At 37.8% G+C, this 17133-nt stretch overlaps 1 protein-coding gene across 2 annotated transcripts in view; it reads left to right on the top strand.

Annotated features, from left to right (window-relative positions):
* The first annotated feature begins 12917 nt into the window (after positions 1-12917).
* Positions 12918-17133, top strand: part of enpp2l (ectonucleotide pyrophosphatase/phosphodiesterase 2-like) — a 31165-nt gene continuing 26949 nt past the window's right edge. Inside the window, exons 1-2 of one of the 2 annotated variants that reach the window (XM_072370717.1) lie at positions 12918-13266; positions 15459-15564. In XM_072370717.1, the coding sequence (XP_072226818.1) occupies positions 13249-13266; positions 15459-15564 (124 nt within the window). In that variant the 5' untranslated portion in view covers positions 12918-13248. The remainder of the gene's footprint in view (positions 13267-15458; positions 15565-17133) is intronic. The other variant, XM_072370718.1, reaches the window with a different exon arrangement.

Here is a 17133-nt window from a genome sequence, read left to right as displayed (position 1 = left end):
TGTTCTCAATTTGAGCTGAAGGCATGAAAACAGCACCTGACTGTAAACCAAGGAAGTTATCAAAAAGAAACTGGCAAATGACAAGGAAAACATTGAATAGTGATTTGACATAGCCAACTAATTGGAAATATTAGTTGACTGAGGAAAGAACTGAAAACAAAACTAAGATCAGGCCTGAGAAAAGAACTGAAAACAAATCTAAGATCAGGACTGAGAGATAAACACAGGAACAGAACTCAGACAAAGACTACGTCCGAAAAATATAAACAAAAGTAAGAGCAACAACTATGACATGTAATAAAAGAGAGATCACAAAAAAGGCACACCAAGAATACGTTAATACAAACAGAGATTAAATTCTAAATCAAACCCCAACTTCCAAAATACTTAGAGCTCAAACAAAAAAACAGAATAAAAAAAAACACAGAAATAGCAAAGATGAATAAAGAGAATATCTAACCCAAAGACACAAAATAAAACAGAAGAACCACAAATCAATAGTCTTTAAGCTACTGCACAACAATGAGGCTATCTACAGAAACCCATGGCAAACAAATCACTGTAATGGGATTCCTTGGCATCCGTGTTATGTCTCAATGTTGGAAAAAAGATGAAAACACCTCATCTATCTAACCTGCAAACTCAGTCAACCAAAACAAAGTCCTTAATCTTTGATACAATGAACCCAAAGCTTCAAAGCTCCTGTGATCACACACCCAGCGCATGTCCATGTCTGCTGACTTACTTGTTGACATGTCACTTGGACATAATACATTTCTGCAAACAGCAGCCATCGTAAAGTGTATGACTTTAGAGCAGTTTACAATATAACTGCCATCCATAAACAAAATGTTCTGCTGTCAGAATTTGCAGCATGGTTCCTGATCAGACTGGAATTATTTTCATTGGGCACCTCTTATTGAAATTGTTATCCCCTCTCACTACTTTGTTGTTGTGGATGTCAACAGGAAAAAAAACTTGCATCATGTCACATGTTGCACCTTCACCCATGTATAATAAACTATGAGCCCCTCCTACAAGTCAAACCGCCATCATTTGACATTTTACTTACCATAATAGATTAAATTTATACATAAAACATTTATGTGCAGATCAAACTGACAATAAAACTATTAGGACAATAAAATATTTCCATTGCCTGTATGTAAACTTATAAAACAGTTTTTCTGTTGAATGGAAAGAAATACCCCTATGCAGTGCCTTACACACTCCCTGCTCCTGTTTGAATGACTGACCGGGAAAGTGTATGAAGTTTAGAAAAAAACCACAACTGTATGTTCTTGTGACTGTGTGTGACATATTAATCAGAAAGCATGGGGCTACTCCATGACAATGATATTTTCTCCAACATGTTCAAACCAATACATTGTCATATTAAAAAATAATGCAGCGTATGCTGAGAGCCAATTTCTATAAAAGTTGCATGAGTGTTTACAGAAATTATACAAGTTATAGTCAAGCGGCGAGAAAATAAGATTCTAACACAAAACACAACAATCAAGCAAAAGTACACATAAAAATCTGGGTAAGTGACACAAACACTGGGAACAAACTGAACCTGAGTGCAAATTAAATGGCTAAACTAAGATCAAACCAGGAGGAATGAAGAACAGGGACAATGGATACTGATGATGGACAAAACCAGGAGGGAAAAAGATCAAGACAGAAACTAAAATAACAGACCAGATATAAGTAAAGTCTTCCTTGTATTAATATAAGAACTATCAAAACTTCAAACTAAACAACCACAACAGAGGTAATAAAAAGCAGGAACAAAATCTGCATTAGGGTTAGGGTTAGGGTTGTGCTCTTGTGGACTAAATGGCACTTTAGATCTACCTTCAAGCACATTGATGTTGGGACTACATTTTAGCTGGTTAAAAAAAAGTAGAATTCCTCTAAATCATTGATGAAATTCCTGTTGATACCAGCTTGTTTCCAGGTTTCTGAACAGTCTCTGTTGCTGCAGTCTTTACACAATCTGCCATCTAACCGTCAACATCTTGTGTGGAGATCTTGAGTGGCTCTGTGTCATTTTGATAGTTTCATATGGCCATTTGACATATCTCCCACTTTGGGTTGAACTGCTTGCGCAGTCCACAGTCAGACCTTAAAACTGTGGACTGAAAAGCACTTGAAACTAGGAAACACCTCTTTTTGTGCCAATTTTACTAAATGCGGTGAGATTCTGCACGTATTTGCATACACAAACACAAAATAATGGTGTTCCAGGACAAGAACCGATACGATCTATTACAGTTTGGGACAGTTTTAAGAACTACTGTAAGACTGTGTTGAATATTGTGTGCAACTACTTGTACTACTACAACACCTTTGTAATGTTGGATGAGTTTTACACAATTAAATAGATTATGTAAAGACTAATATAATTTTAAAGAATAATTTCAAAGGAGACTGAGTGAAGCTTTCTTGCAGTATGTAGCCACAAGTTGGGTTATCTAAATTTATTTTAAAAGCAGTGATCATTTGTCACTGAGGGGTACCGCTGTCATTAACATTAAAGGTGTAATGTGGGATCTAAGAAGAATATCGCAGTAGACTTTAACTCCAACACAGATTGACTTGCAAACATAGCTCATATATCCCCACTTCTACGTAAAAACTGATCTTTACTTTTCAGATTGGAACTTTAAAGAGAATACTTAGAAAGGATTAGATGACTAATTACTCCTTTCTTTCACTGCATGCATGCACACAGATCTTTTTTTGCTTTTGAGTTATCAGAATTTCTCAACAGCATCATATACTTCGAGATGAGTTTGACAGCATTTGCTTTAATATTAGTTTTGTTTATTTTTCACTTTATCTTCTATTCTACCTTTCAGAGGACTTGCTGTCACTCTGTCCTCATTAACTCAGCAGCTTGGTGATCTAATACTGTCCTGCTCCATTGATTTCATGAATCAATAAGCTCATAGAGTTCAGGGCTGAGAACACCACAATCGATATATAGAGTGTCATACAGACTTATCGTGGTGTTTTATCATTGATTGACTGGGTGCGTTTGAATGTAAATTGCACTTTCCCCAGTGATTCTTCGTAGAAAATTTCTGACACTTGGAAAGGTTAGGCATTTTTAAAAAAAAGAGAGAGAAAATAAAACATCTTATCGTTACGCTGCTGTTTGCACACATATATAAACCTGCAGGCATTGGGGATCTTTTTAAAACAGGTATTCAGACGGACTTTTAAAGTAATTTGAGGAAGATTATATGGCTTTCATTTCCTGATGTCACAGCCAAGCTCAGACAGCCGCAAAATGTGGGAGTAAATGAGTAGTCAGCCAAGGCTAGAAATGTATTTTTCAAAAACCTTATTCAATGCATCATAAAGATTTGTATGTTGGTACAGAGCACAGGTGATATGTATGTGTGTATCCTTGCAAAGGGAGACAGAAGCATTTAGTGTTTGAATGGAGTGGGCCTAACACTGACCCTCTGCTTATCATCTCCATCTCTTACATTCCCATCAGAGGTAACACTGCTCTCTGCTGGAGGAAGATTTTTACTCACTGAAACCTCTTCTACTTGTACCTTTTACTTTTTATCTGTATCATTTATTCACACAATGGCTGTGTGTGTCTATGTAAGTCAAAATGATGGTTTTATTATGTTATTATCTTTTTTTATTCTTAAGGCCCAACAATCCATGCTACAACCAAACAAGAAAAACAAAGGAAAGATGACAGCACCAACACAGCACAATGTATCTCTTGCAGATGACATACATTTATTTCCTTGATTTAAGTGATGCGATTTCTGATTGAACATAGTTTTGCAGGATGTTATATATGAACTACAGGAATAGGCATTGCATTATGAAAGAATAGAGTGAGATTAGTGTTGATAAAAAGTTAAAGTGGGTGGAAGAAAAACATGACGGAGCAGAGGAGTTACATGATTATAATGTGGAAGAAACAATAACCAAATAAAACCGAGTAAACCGAGATTGCATTGAAGACACCTTAAGCATTATACCTCTGGTTAGCAATAGGGGGCGCCAGCATCAAAGCAGTAAAATAGATTTTATTCGGTATAAATGTAAATGTATTTTTAGTGTTCTGACATATACTCTCCTTTGTCTGTTTTGTATTTGGGGATAATGGAAACAGTAAAATGCATCATGGAAAGATCCTGGAAAAGTTTACAACTACGTGCTATTTTTTTGTAAAAAGAACTCAAAATTACCATAAGGTCTTGAATTAGGGCAACTAGATTTCTTTTGGGATTTTGGATGAGAGGTGAAACATCTTCAAGATCCAAAAAGAAGTCCAGTTGCCTTTATTCAAGTTCTTATGATTATCAATATTTATATGACTGAGAATCTTCATCAATCTTCAACACAAGATTACCTTAGATCTTTTTAATTAGGTATTTTTAAAGTTAGACTGACTTATTAATTATAGTACAGTAACAGTTCTTTCCTTCCTGCTGAAAAGATTCAGGTCTGAAAATCTTTTTCATTGTGACAAACAATTAAACCTGATTAGCATATCAAATGAGGTCTGACCATTGGGACAGGCTGTGTGTCCTTGTTTTTCTACATTCATGAGGTCCAAAAACAAGGAGCCCAATATACTTATTGGGTTCAACGCGTCCATCATTTGTGCCCCAAATGTGTAAAGAGATTTTTGAGGGTAAAACGTGGTTTTATGGCTGAGGTTAAAATTGGATCATGGTTAGCTTTCAGTTAAGGGTTAGGGTTCGGCTGAGATGGTTAGCTTTAGGGTAAAATCAATGGTGAATCACCACAAAGATAGAAAAAAAAGTTTATGTGTGTGTGTGTGTGTGTGTGTACGTACATGTGTGCTTTGGTGTTTGTAATAGAGAAAGAGAGAGAGAACTTGCATAGTAAGGCAAATATTAACTTTGTCCAAAGTACATTGCTGTTCCTGAATTACGATGCACAAATGTCAGTGGAGTCAATGTATTTGATTGCTCTCCAATCTGAACTTCAAACTCTGTATAGGAGCATGTATGGCACCCTACGATGTTCCTGTCGGCAACATTAGTTATCATTCAGTTATCATTATTCAACCTGAGCCTGACTGACAAAATTCATGAGAACCCTTTAATGCCACTCAAAAGAATATAAAAGTACAAAAGAATGGAGACAGCTTCTTGCATTTGTCCTGCATTAAGAAGCCTTATCAACAGAGAGAGACAAAAGACATGAAGAACCACTGGTGATGAGAGGGCCCCTGCTGGGTCCCCCCATCCTGTCAGTGTTTGTACATGCAGCAAAGATGACATCCAACTGTGAACACTGGCCAGGACATAAAGGCTGTTCCTGCACAAGATGACATAACTTGCCAGATCAGAAGTAGGCAGTAGTTTGTGTGTTGTACAAAAAGGGAAACTGAAAGATTGAATAGATAGGGGAGGCAAAAATAAATCTACATATTTTTTATTAATGTCAAACAAAACTCGTCAGCAGTTTCTGGATTGTGTGATAACCATGACCCGAATTCAAGACCAACATATAGCACAGCTTTTTCACTTCTAAGTCACGTTCAGTTAATAACACGGCCGCTAAAACATTTTGTCATTTGGATTTAAATAAAAATTAATTGGTTGGGGTTAGAATTAGATGATAGATAAGGCTAAAATACATTAATTTAACAATGCAACTATCACTCATAGACATAATTTTGCTGATTGCTTTTGTTAAAAGTAAACACTTTAAACACGTTATGATCAACATTAGTCACTTCCTTGTTGGGTTTAACCAATAACTAATGATTTTAGGGTAAGAGAACAACCATGATTGGGATTAAAATACATTATTTTTACAGCCTGACTGTTACCATCAAGAATGCCAGTTTTGTATTACACATGTAGTTGCTCTCACAACCATTAGAGATTGCAAATTCTACCAAATAGAACGTTGGTAGAATGTACCTATAACAATATAGGTGGTTTTGGCCTGCTTGTACAAACATCCCATGAGGACACACTTAGGTTGAGCAGCATATTGACTCTCAGGAATCTGAAACTTCTCACCCGATTGCCTCAGCTCCTTTAGAATTTGCAGACTTTTGTAATCTCAGTCAATCTGAAAGAGGCAAAATACTCTAAAGGTCACATCTTAGACATGGTACTCTCATCTCATTTTGGCATAAGCTACTAGATGTACCTGTGACTGACCATAAAGATGTTATCTTAGGTGCCTCTTCAAAAGTCTGTTTCTACTGTGTGCACTCAGAGATGCACTCACATTCTGAATGTTGACTTTACAGATAAGTTCTGAAATACAAAATTCGTAAATCCAATTCAACCACCACTCCAAAGATTTGTTCATCATTGTCTTCCCATCCTTCACCAAATCGCCCATTCAAAACTAAGACAAGAAAATCAAATGTAATGTCTGTGGAAGGTCAACAAGTCTGAAGTAACACACAATGCCTTTTAGGCTTTATAAACAAACATCGAACATGGAAAAAGCAGAAAAGCACAAGGCAGAGACATTACAAGATGACATTGTTGTCACTGAGTCAAATCAGTCAAGTGGTGGTGAAGAACATGTAAACAGAACTTTTCTGTTGGTTTCTGTTGAGAGAGAGTCATCTTTTATATGCACGCAAGATCACAGTTATGGGGAAAATTCTGATTGTAATTGTTAATAATGATAAGCCTACCTGTGTATATACACTTTTGTGTATTTGTCAATTCTTGGTTTTGGTTTTATAGCCCTATTTTGACCTGCTTCTTTTTATGCCTTGTTGGATTATTTTTTATTTCCCCACTTCATAATTATTAGTTACTAGTCATCTTGTGCACATTTTTGTAAAGTGATCATAAGTAAAAGTGTATATTAATACAGCTTAATTCAGACTAAATCTGCTCTCATTCACATATTTTTTTTCTTTTGTCAGACAGCTGAACGGGCCAGAAATTGTGATTGAACATCAGTCCATTAAGACTAAGATTAATTTGTGGTCACCTAAATCATATCCAGACTGATACACAACTCTAATAAAATCCTGATTTTATAATCCCAGCATCATCCTACAAAATCAAATAACTTGAAGACAGCATTTCTGCATGGAATTTGGCTATTCTTGTATATTCTTATATGATCTCCCACAGTGAAAGTTTAAAATGGTAAAATTATTTCTCAGACGGTCCACAGTGCTGCGGTGTCAGACATACTTTGGTCAATAATTCGATTCCCCTTTTATGCATGTACAGTGAGAAAGGACATGGTCTAGTTAGATGTCCAAGTCAAACACTATCCTTAGCCCGACTCAACTGTGAATGCAACTTAAGTCAGTGCGACAGACTGAAAACATAAGTGAAGTTTAAAAATCAAATAAAGTATACAAAGTAAGTAAAGTGGAATTTTTTTTGCTGTTGCTTATTCACACTGGTAAACAATGCTCTGTTCAAAATACACTGAGATCCATCCATCCATTTTCTATGTCAGCTTTATCCCGCTCAGCGTCCTGGAAAAGGCTAAAGCCCATCCCAGCTGCTGCAGAGTGAGAGGTGTGTACACCCAACACAGGTCGCCGGTCCATCACGGTACCATGTCGTGAGATATGATCCCTATATGTAATCAGTTTTGCGTTCATGTACAAACCCATAGGGAAAAAGAAAATCCTGTTTCCGGACACAGATCAAGAGAAGATAACAGAAAACAGCAGTTTCAAAAATTACCATGAGACGCAATGTCGCAATGTGTCGCAATGTAACAGTACAGTGGTCTTAGTCATGAGGTTCCAAGTAAATTGAGACTGTTACTATTTCCTGTAAGCAGTGTTTCTAAAGTAATGGGTGTTTCTGTTTTTTTGCTGCATTTCAGCATTTACCCAGGAAGTAAGATACTGTTTGGCTAAGCAGCAACAACCACTGCCATGTAGCAATATAGGACATTCGATTTTTAAAAAGTTGATGATTTTGCAAGTGACACTGATGAGTCAGATTGTTTTAGCTACACGATTCAATGATGGCGATTCAGTGTTAAACAGTACTCTCGTGCTTCCAAACTTTCATCTCATACAAGCTTTTGGAGGTTTGTACAAATTTATTGTAAACATTCAAGGAAGAAAAAGAAAAAGCAACTTATTTACAAGAATGAAAAGTTGAATAAAGTGAGAAATGTCATATATACACATACTTTTAGGACTTGTGTGGAAAGCTAACCTAATGTAAAGGTTAACCTACATGGGACGGGGGTTCCCAGCAGAAGGTATCTTACAACAACCAATGAAATAACTTTTTATGATATTATCCTAATTTGTATCAATCTAGATACTCTATTATGTTAGGCTGATGTGGAGGTGATCCATTTCTTTTCTTGAACTTGATCACCTAGAAGAGAAACACATAAAGGAGGGATATCGTGCCTTTTTATGAAAAGATGACTTGCCCTAAGGCCCAAATGAAATGTCTATGACATTTTTTGGTCAAAATAATTATTTTTTTGTCCAGGTATTTGCACCTCTATTCCAGCAGCTAATTTTAGGATGTGGAGTGACCCACTCAACTGTACTTGAGCTGAACAGCCCAAATGGTTAAAACAGACAGTGCAGAACTTAATTACTACTGGCTAGTTAATGACACCACCGACAATGCATGTAATAGTTTCTTACACACTGGCTTCATGAACTCAGGACTTCATTGTTTTGGAATTCCCCTGTGTTTTGTAAAGGTTTTCTTTGGCTAACCTTGAGAGCTGCTGCTTATTTAGACGATATTTCACCGCTGTTACCAGTGCTTTAATGGTGCGTTCAACACACACACATATGTGTGTGTGGGTGTGTATATAATTATATGGGTGAGTGTGTGTGTTGTACATAGGGTCCAGGTGCACTGAAACCCAAGCTGCAGACTCACTTCCTCACAGGATCAGCTCACTAAGCATGGCCTCGGGCGATAGGGACAAAGGACAAACTAGCCAGTCAGATTGTTGTCTGCAGCTTGAGGATAGTAATATGTGCTGGGGGGACAACGTGTAAGTGTTTGCCTTTGTGCTTTGGCATTTATCTTGAAGATAAATCTGGTCCTTCACAGGCCTCAGAAAAAAAAAACAAGGAATTGGGCTGCCTTGTTTAAATAGCGTTGAAATGTTTTATATTCTGTGTTCATGTGTATGAAAATCCTCATGCGTGTGCTTTTGGCATGCTGCCTTGCCTCTGTATGTGTGCATGCCCATGCATATGTGAATGTTTATGTATGTGTGTGGTCTTTGGAAGATCAGGATGTTTCCCCTGAGGTGATGGATGTACAGATCACTTTCAAAGCCCAGAGATTTGTTCCTCCCGTAGACAAAATGTTCTCAGCAGAGTCCAGACTGTCAGTAAAAATAGAGCCTTTCAAAAGCCCTGATGTGTTTTCAAAGCAGTGCTGTGAAAAGAAGTAATGCTGTGGTTTTCTGTGGTGTTCTTTCAAAACCACAGAGCAGATAAGTATGTTTTGAAGGCTGATACCCTTCTTACTGATAGTGCCTGCGGTGGTATTTGTCTTCTCCAGAGGGAGAGTGCAGAGGCAACTATGAACAAGAGAACTTTCTTCAAATCAGGATGTCTTTGTCTCATTGCCTACAGAGCAAAGAAGATGTTCATGTCTCTTTCATGGTACTAACAACACACGGACCTCGGCACCTTGCAGTCATTGAGTGGACCATTAGCTTCTCTGTATATCAAAGTATTCTGGAGTCAAATGTGAGGCCATTTTTCCAAAAGCTAAAGCTCGGCTGAAATTGGGTCATGGAAAAAGGACTATGATCCCAAACACACCAGTGAATGGCTGTAAAAAAAACTCAACTGCAGGATGTCTTTGTCTCATGGCCAACAGAGAAAAAAAGATGTTCATGGCTCTTTCACAGTGCTAACAACACGCTGTTTGCTCACCACGGCCTACAGATATCTTTTAGTTTTTCTGTAATCTCATAGATAGAGCAAAGTCAAATTAAACGGCCTTTGACCCTATGTTGCTCACCCATTGTTTTCCCTCTCATAGGGCCAGGTATTACTGTATCCACCACCAATGCTAAAATGAAAACACTCAAATGACCATATCTTCTTCTAAAGTACTTTGTATTGCCGCAGAAGTGAAATATTTCTGTCCTTGTCAAATAGTTTCTTTGACATGAAAAACTAAATCTGTTTTGGACACCAGTTTTTCAGAAATATAAGAGGCCTTTTTAATGACACACTTACCCCCATAACCATAGCTACTGTTGATCAGTCTGACCGTTGTGCTATGCAAGACGCTTGATGATGATGATGGATTGCCTGGAACAGCTTAGTGTCAACAGTAACGTAGATTTGTTTACCTGGGAGAGGGAAACATAAGCAACAGCTGTTGGTTAATGGTTACACTGTGGATGACCCTCATTTCCATCCGTTAAAGTGTGGGTTTGATTAGCATCATGTTTGCCTCCCGTAATTGAAAAATTAACCAGAGTTACACAACTCTTTTGCAATATCTCATTGATTGTGCTCCAGCCCACCCTCCACCCTGACATGTTAAAGCAGGTATGGAAAATGAGAGGATGAATGAATGAGTGACTGCATGAATGATGGATAGCTTAAAAGATAATAGGCAGTTATGGTCACATAGTAAATGCCTACTTTGTCTTTTTTAAAGAACACCAGGCCATATTTCTATGGAATTGATGATGAAACATGAACTATAACAGAATACAGATGTAGACCTCCTGGAAATGTATCTGGGACACATTGATTGATGGAGGTTTGCTGCAAGTACATTGGACCAGTTGGGGTCTCACTGAGAGCATTGTTAAAGCTGCCCCTCCCTTCGTCTTTAGGAAGACTTTGTTGTTACATAAAACATTCAGATTCAGCTTTTTTTGCAGCTGTTTGCATGTAACGTAATGCATGAGTCATGTGAGCAAAAAAACTAAATAGTTGTTTAGATTTCAGTACTTGCAGAAGAACAAGTGGAGCATCAATATCTAGTTGATTACAAATGTGCCTGACTGGGACACAAATCCCTGACCTCTGACCCTTGTACTGAAATTTAAACATGTATGTGTGTCTCAGATGTAAGGAAGACACTGCGTTCTGACATACACATAATGCATAGTAAAGCTTTTAGTAAGAAGCTGTAAAGTGAAGCTGAGCCATATCTGAGCTTTCAGGTGCTTAATGAATACATAAGATTATTTACTGTGGTGGGGTGTATTCAGCTGGGTGATCAAAGTGGGTGGCTTGAACACACACACCCTTCTGATAGCGATGAATGGACTGCTGTTGTTCTTAAGATAAGCCTCTGGTGAATTTGGAGAGTGAGTGAGTGAGAAACAGGTGGTTGTCTGCACACAAGGCAGGTACATGACAATGTAGTGAGACTTGCCATTCAACCTGGTGCTGACACTTTTTTTAAGTGAATTTTAAATGGTTAAAAAAAATATAGTATCAAAACAATTAAACTAAACTCTGTTATATTAAGTTCACAAAATAGTGCTTCACTAGATTTCAGTATGTTCGCAAAACAAAGGGGAAAAATGTTGTGTAATTAGATAGCAGGACAAACGATGCATTTGCACAGAGAGAACTTTTATCAAAGCTAAAATGATACAACACACATGCCAATTATTTAACAAAAACTAAGAAAAAATGAAGAAGCAGTTCATCCTTACTCTTTCAGTATGATATAGGTGAGTAAGTAGAAGACAGGCATGCTAATGAAATGCAATTGAATTACTGGTGATCATTAATTTACTGTAAAAGCAGAAATAGTGGTAGCTTTCTGGTCTGGAGCATTTGGGTGTGTTACCACACATGCAAAAGAGGACGGTCTGAGAGAAGCAGTTGTTGTTAGGTCAGGTAAGTTGTTGTCAGGTAAGGGTTGTAAAATCCATCATTCTACAGTGAGATTATTCTCAAGTGGAAAACATTCAAGACAGTTGTCAATCTTCCAGGTCGTGGATATCATTGCAAGTTCATTCCACAACAGACAGAGAAACTGCAAAAAAAACTAAAAGCTACATCTCAGACTCTACAGATCTCATTAGCATTTTAAATGTTAAAGTTCATGACGGTACAGTTTTAACATCTCAATGTCAACAGTAATGTAGATTTGTTTTACCTGGGAGAAGCAAACAGTAATGGTTACACTGTGGATGGCCCTCATTTCTGTTTGTCACAGAGTGGATTTGATCAGCATCATGATCGTTTTACCCATGAAAATAGAAATGAAGAGCATGGTTATGAGGTTAAGTTCCTAGGTTCTCTCTGAAATCATTGCACATGCTGCTTTTCAATATACAAAAGTATTCTGGACTCAGATTTTAGGCCATCTTTCCAACAGCTAAAGCTTGGCTGAAACTGGATCATATAACAAAACTATGATCAGTTGTAGCCAATAAGTGCATCAATTTCAGACGTTTTTCACCTTTGGTGAGTTTCAGTAATTCCACCAACCTCCCATTTTTAGGCTGGCAACAGTATGTTTTCATCGTGAGTTAGAATGGTCACAGTGGTGTGTGGTCAGATTGTGTGGTCTTTCTGCAGTGTCAGCTGCCCAGTTACTGCATGTTGCTGCTGTTTCACTAAAATATCTGCATTAGGCAATCCAACAAGTCACACAATTCCTTAAACTCAACTTGGGACAAAATTCTAAGAATTTATATATATATATATATATATAAAAAAAATGCATGTAGGAATTCCTTTTTAAATTTCAACAGTGTAACACATTGTCACAGAACTTGAATACTCAGAGGTCAGTCTGATAGCTGGTCATATGTTCAAACTTATCTGTAAAGTTTCAACTCGAAGTCTCACTTTAGTCGGAAACATATTGATGATGTTGGTCTCATTGATGAACATTAAATGGTCAAACAAGTCAAATACATCCCCCTATAAGAGTCTGAAAATTGTCGAGGGCGATTGCACAAACCGTTCCAGTCCCTGTAAGTGCCTCTTTTTGCCCCTCTCTCTGTGTGATCAGCTCAGTGCTGCTGACTGTGTTTGACTCCGGAGCGTCACCCCGACCTGACTCACTCTTGTACCAGAGCGCAGCTGTCACCATTACTTCATGCTTATTGGCCCAAGACAGAGAGAGACAGAGGCAGAGCGAAGGCAAACAACAGGGAGAGAGAAAGAGCTGGACCCCTGCGCTCTGCTCCATCGATCTGCAGAGGTGCACCGACGATCCTCTATCGGACGCTGTCCACACATTTCTCAGCTGTGGATTTTTTTTTTGGAATGCCAAAAGTGGATTCAGTGTTTGGAACATGCAACTGGAAAATTTGGTACGGTAAGACTGTCACAGTTTTGTGTTTTGATTGCTGTGTCGATTTGTTCCAGCTTTCATTCGGATGGTTGAAGTGTTTCCCAGCTCCCCTCCTTCCCCTAAAACAGAGATAGCACTGTTGCAGAATTGATATATCGACCTGTAAGGGACAGAAGTGCTCTTTGGCTCAGATCAGCGCAGGCACTGATATTTGGAAGCTTTGTCTTCCGAGAGTGAAAATTGCACGAGTCTTTCGAGGAATGCAAATTATGGTGAAGTTATGGCTGCTGTGGATCTGACTGACACTGCGCAAGATGCATGATGATGCATTGCCTGGAACAGCTCTGTGTCAACAGTGACACAGATTTGTTTACCTGGGGGAGGTAAAGGTAAGCAAAAGCTGTAGGTTAATGGTTACACTGTGGGTTCTCCTCGTTTCCATCTGTTACGGTGTGGATTTGATCAGCATCATCAGTAACTGAAGAATGAACCGGAGTTACACACCGGGAAGTCATCATTAATATCCCAGTGATTATTTTCATCTAATTGTAATATTTTAATGTTGTGTGTCAGTGAAAATAATGAGTCACTCATAACAATAAATAGTAAATATAATATGTTATAAAATCTTTTTTGCAATATCTGACTGTTTGAATTTCATATTATGGTATGGTCAGTTACTGAATGACTACATTCTCTTTTACACTCATTTAAGAACACCAGGATATATTATAATGGGCCTGATGATGAAATTTATGAGAGGCCCTGTAAATATGAGTGCAAGGTCAGGAAGTAAAATCTCAGTCTTTAATTGTGTCTCTCGCTCTGTGATTTCTTTATATGAAAGAGTTTGTAAATCTATGGGCAGAATGGGACCACAGACATATTTTTTGTTAATTCTGTAGAGGCAAACTTGAAGCACATAGGTCCTTTTTCACCATTATCATTTCTTTTGTAGTGCCACTTTCTGAACAACGCTACCACTCAGTTTTTATATATATAATGCCCATTAAGAACACAAGTTTTTAAATTCAAAAGGTTTGAGAAGTATACAGTCTGAGCTGGCAAATAGTGCTGACTTGCTTATCATCAAAAGGAAAGGTGAAGCAAAGCCCTTTAAGAAATAAAGACACACACACACACACACACACACCCCCAAAGATTAATGGCATTGGATGACTTTTGGCCATTTCTCTTACTTACTTACTGTACATAATGGCATATGCAGTCTTACAGTTTTACATGGAAGAACATCATTCTTGAATTGCTCCATAATTTATGAATTCAGCTTTTTTACAGATTGCTGAACCTCTATCCATCTTTACTTCTGAAAGACTCTGTTTTTCTAAGGTGCTCCTTTTATACTCAATCATGTTACTGACTAATTAACCACATTAGTTGCAACATGTTCCTCCGCTTATTATTTTTAGCACCACTTACTTTTCCAGCATTTTGATGCCCCCTAGAGACATGCTGCTGCTAACAAATTCAACATAAGCTAAGATAATGACAACTTTCAACATTTCATGTTTTCTATGTTTTGTTGTGAATTAAATGTTTTCAGCACAACTTGGTGGTTTTCAGGAGGTTTTATTGTGTGAAAGCTATTGATGCCTCCCTATTTCCCCCAAGAGTAGTACATTTCAGCCTTCCCTGGAATATCTTTTTTGAGTGAAACTGTAAATCTAAGTAGCAAAAGCAACACCTCACTGACATGAATAATTTCAAGTTTACAGTTATGTCAGAGGATGGTCCATGTAGGGATTTGAAACATGGCCATGGTATGTTCTTCGACCATGTAATGTAGTATCCAAAAGTCAAGCTCATTTTATGTACTGTAAAATGGTGGATTAGTGTTGGGTTCATCTCATTGATCTAAAAAGAGGAAATATAAAGCAGAAATCAATTGTAACTTGTCCAGAGTTACCTGTCTTGATGGCTTGTTGACCCCTGACCCTTATGGCGAGACATGAACATGAACATCTGTCAGAGGACAAAAAAAAAGCCCTGTTTGGGCAGTAAACTATCAAATTAACCAACTTTGCATGTCATGCCTGCATTTTGGTAAACAACAACATTATTTGATGTGTTGTTGAGCAATACTGAAGCTCTACTTGCTCCAGTGCTGCTTACTAGCCTGACCTTTGATATTCTACAGTGTCAAGGAGAACATAGATAAAAAAAATTAATGGCACCTTGGGTTTTCTGCAGGTAGTGGTTGTGTTCTGCCTGTGGGGTACTGATGTTAGCAGAGCTTATGTGTTTCAAGCAAGCCGACCTGCTGAAGGAGGAGACAACCCACCGCTTCACACTAAAGGTGAGAACAGATGTGTCTTTTTCTTTCACAGTCATATTCTCTTATTGTTATTGTTAGTGTGGCATGTAAATGTTTAACTACAACTTGGAAATGCCGCCACAATATTGCCAATTATAGAAAAGGCTGACTGTTTCTGCTTTTATACATATGTTTTAAGCAATTACTGTCATAAAGTAAGACTGTGGGGAGAGAGTAGCACCCAAACATACACAGACACAACAGGTTTAGGAAACTTAGACTTTCAATAACTTCCTGGAGAAAGCCTAAAAGTTTTTATTGGGAGGGAAATCGGAGCATGAAAACCATATAGTCTATTGAAGAACTACAGTAATCCTAAGACATACCAGAAGATCGATTTAAGGAGCTGAAACCTTGAGGAACTTGAGGAAATGCGCTAACACAATGACCTGGGACTTGAGAATGGAAAATAAGGGGTATGAATAAAGTGAGGGAAGTGATAAGAAATGCAAACAAGTGTGCAAGGGAACAGATCAGTGGGCTAATCAACAGAACCAATAACAAGGGTTTTGCTTAGGAAGGTTCCTAACTGAGTGAAATGACCTGAAAATTACAACTTTCAAAGCTATACTCAGTTATATTTATCCATTTGTAGGAACTGTGATATATGTGGATGACTTTGAGGACAGGACGGTGAGTGTGAGCTGCCTGTAACAGCCACATCTTTCACTTTGCCAGTTTCTTTCCTTTTTACATCACCAACCTTGATGATAGAGCAATATTTATAACATAGTAATATTAATTATTTCTTATTATACCAATATTATATATATTATCCATGTCACATGATAAGATTGCATTCTCTGAAGTATCTAAAAAACGTCTTCAAGGATATTTATTGAGCTGCAAACCGTCATCACAGCTTTGTTTAAGTGTGGTCAGATTATCATTGCAGCATGGCCATCTGTGTCCTATATTTCCTTAACCCCTTGAAAACTTAACGTTCATTTACTGTTTTAAAAAAAAGAGCTCATCAAACTTGTCCCAACACTCATATATTTCTTAGATTTCAAACTGCAAAACATATGAGACCTTCAGAGTAACAGAAGTAAGATGACTGTGCATTAAGGGCAGTTAAAGGTTTCCGTTTCTGCTTGTGTGTGTGGCTTGTGAGATGTGAATTCTATCATCCTCAACATAGTCCACAAGGGTTCACTAGGTCCCTCTGCAGCATACCGCACGCAGCCAGATATTGGCGACTATGCATAGTGAGTACACTGACTATGTATGAATCTAGAATAATCTCCAGTCAGAAAAACAACACAACAGAAAAAGAAAATGAGGAGCTGAGAAATAATAATAACCATATCCTCATTTTGATACTCTCCTCTAGTACTCACTATATCAGGAACTTTGGCTACAGCTGGCCTTGTTGTTACCTCAGTGGTGTAGTGAACCCTAATGCAAACATGGAAACAGAGTGGATTTATTGGGAACAGGCAGAGGCTAAAAGCTCAGGCACCAGTTTGGTTGTGGTCTTTGTTAAGTGGAGATTGTGCTGGTTTGGGATTTCCTTGTTCAGGGATCAGAGGAGAGGAAGATGACAGTGGT

The sequence above is a fragment of the Leuresthes tenuis genome, unplaced genomic scaffold (genome assembly GCF_036924035.1).
Source record: "Leuresthes tenuis unplaced genomic scaffold, fLeuTen1.0.hap1 SCAF_18, whole genome shotgun sequence".
Lineage (NCBI taxonomy): Eukaryota > Metazoa > Chordata > Actinopteri > Atheriniformes > Atherinopsidae > Leuresthes > Leuresthes tenuis.
This window is presented reverse-complemented; position numbering and strand designations above follow the sequence as displayed.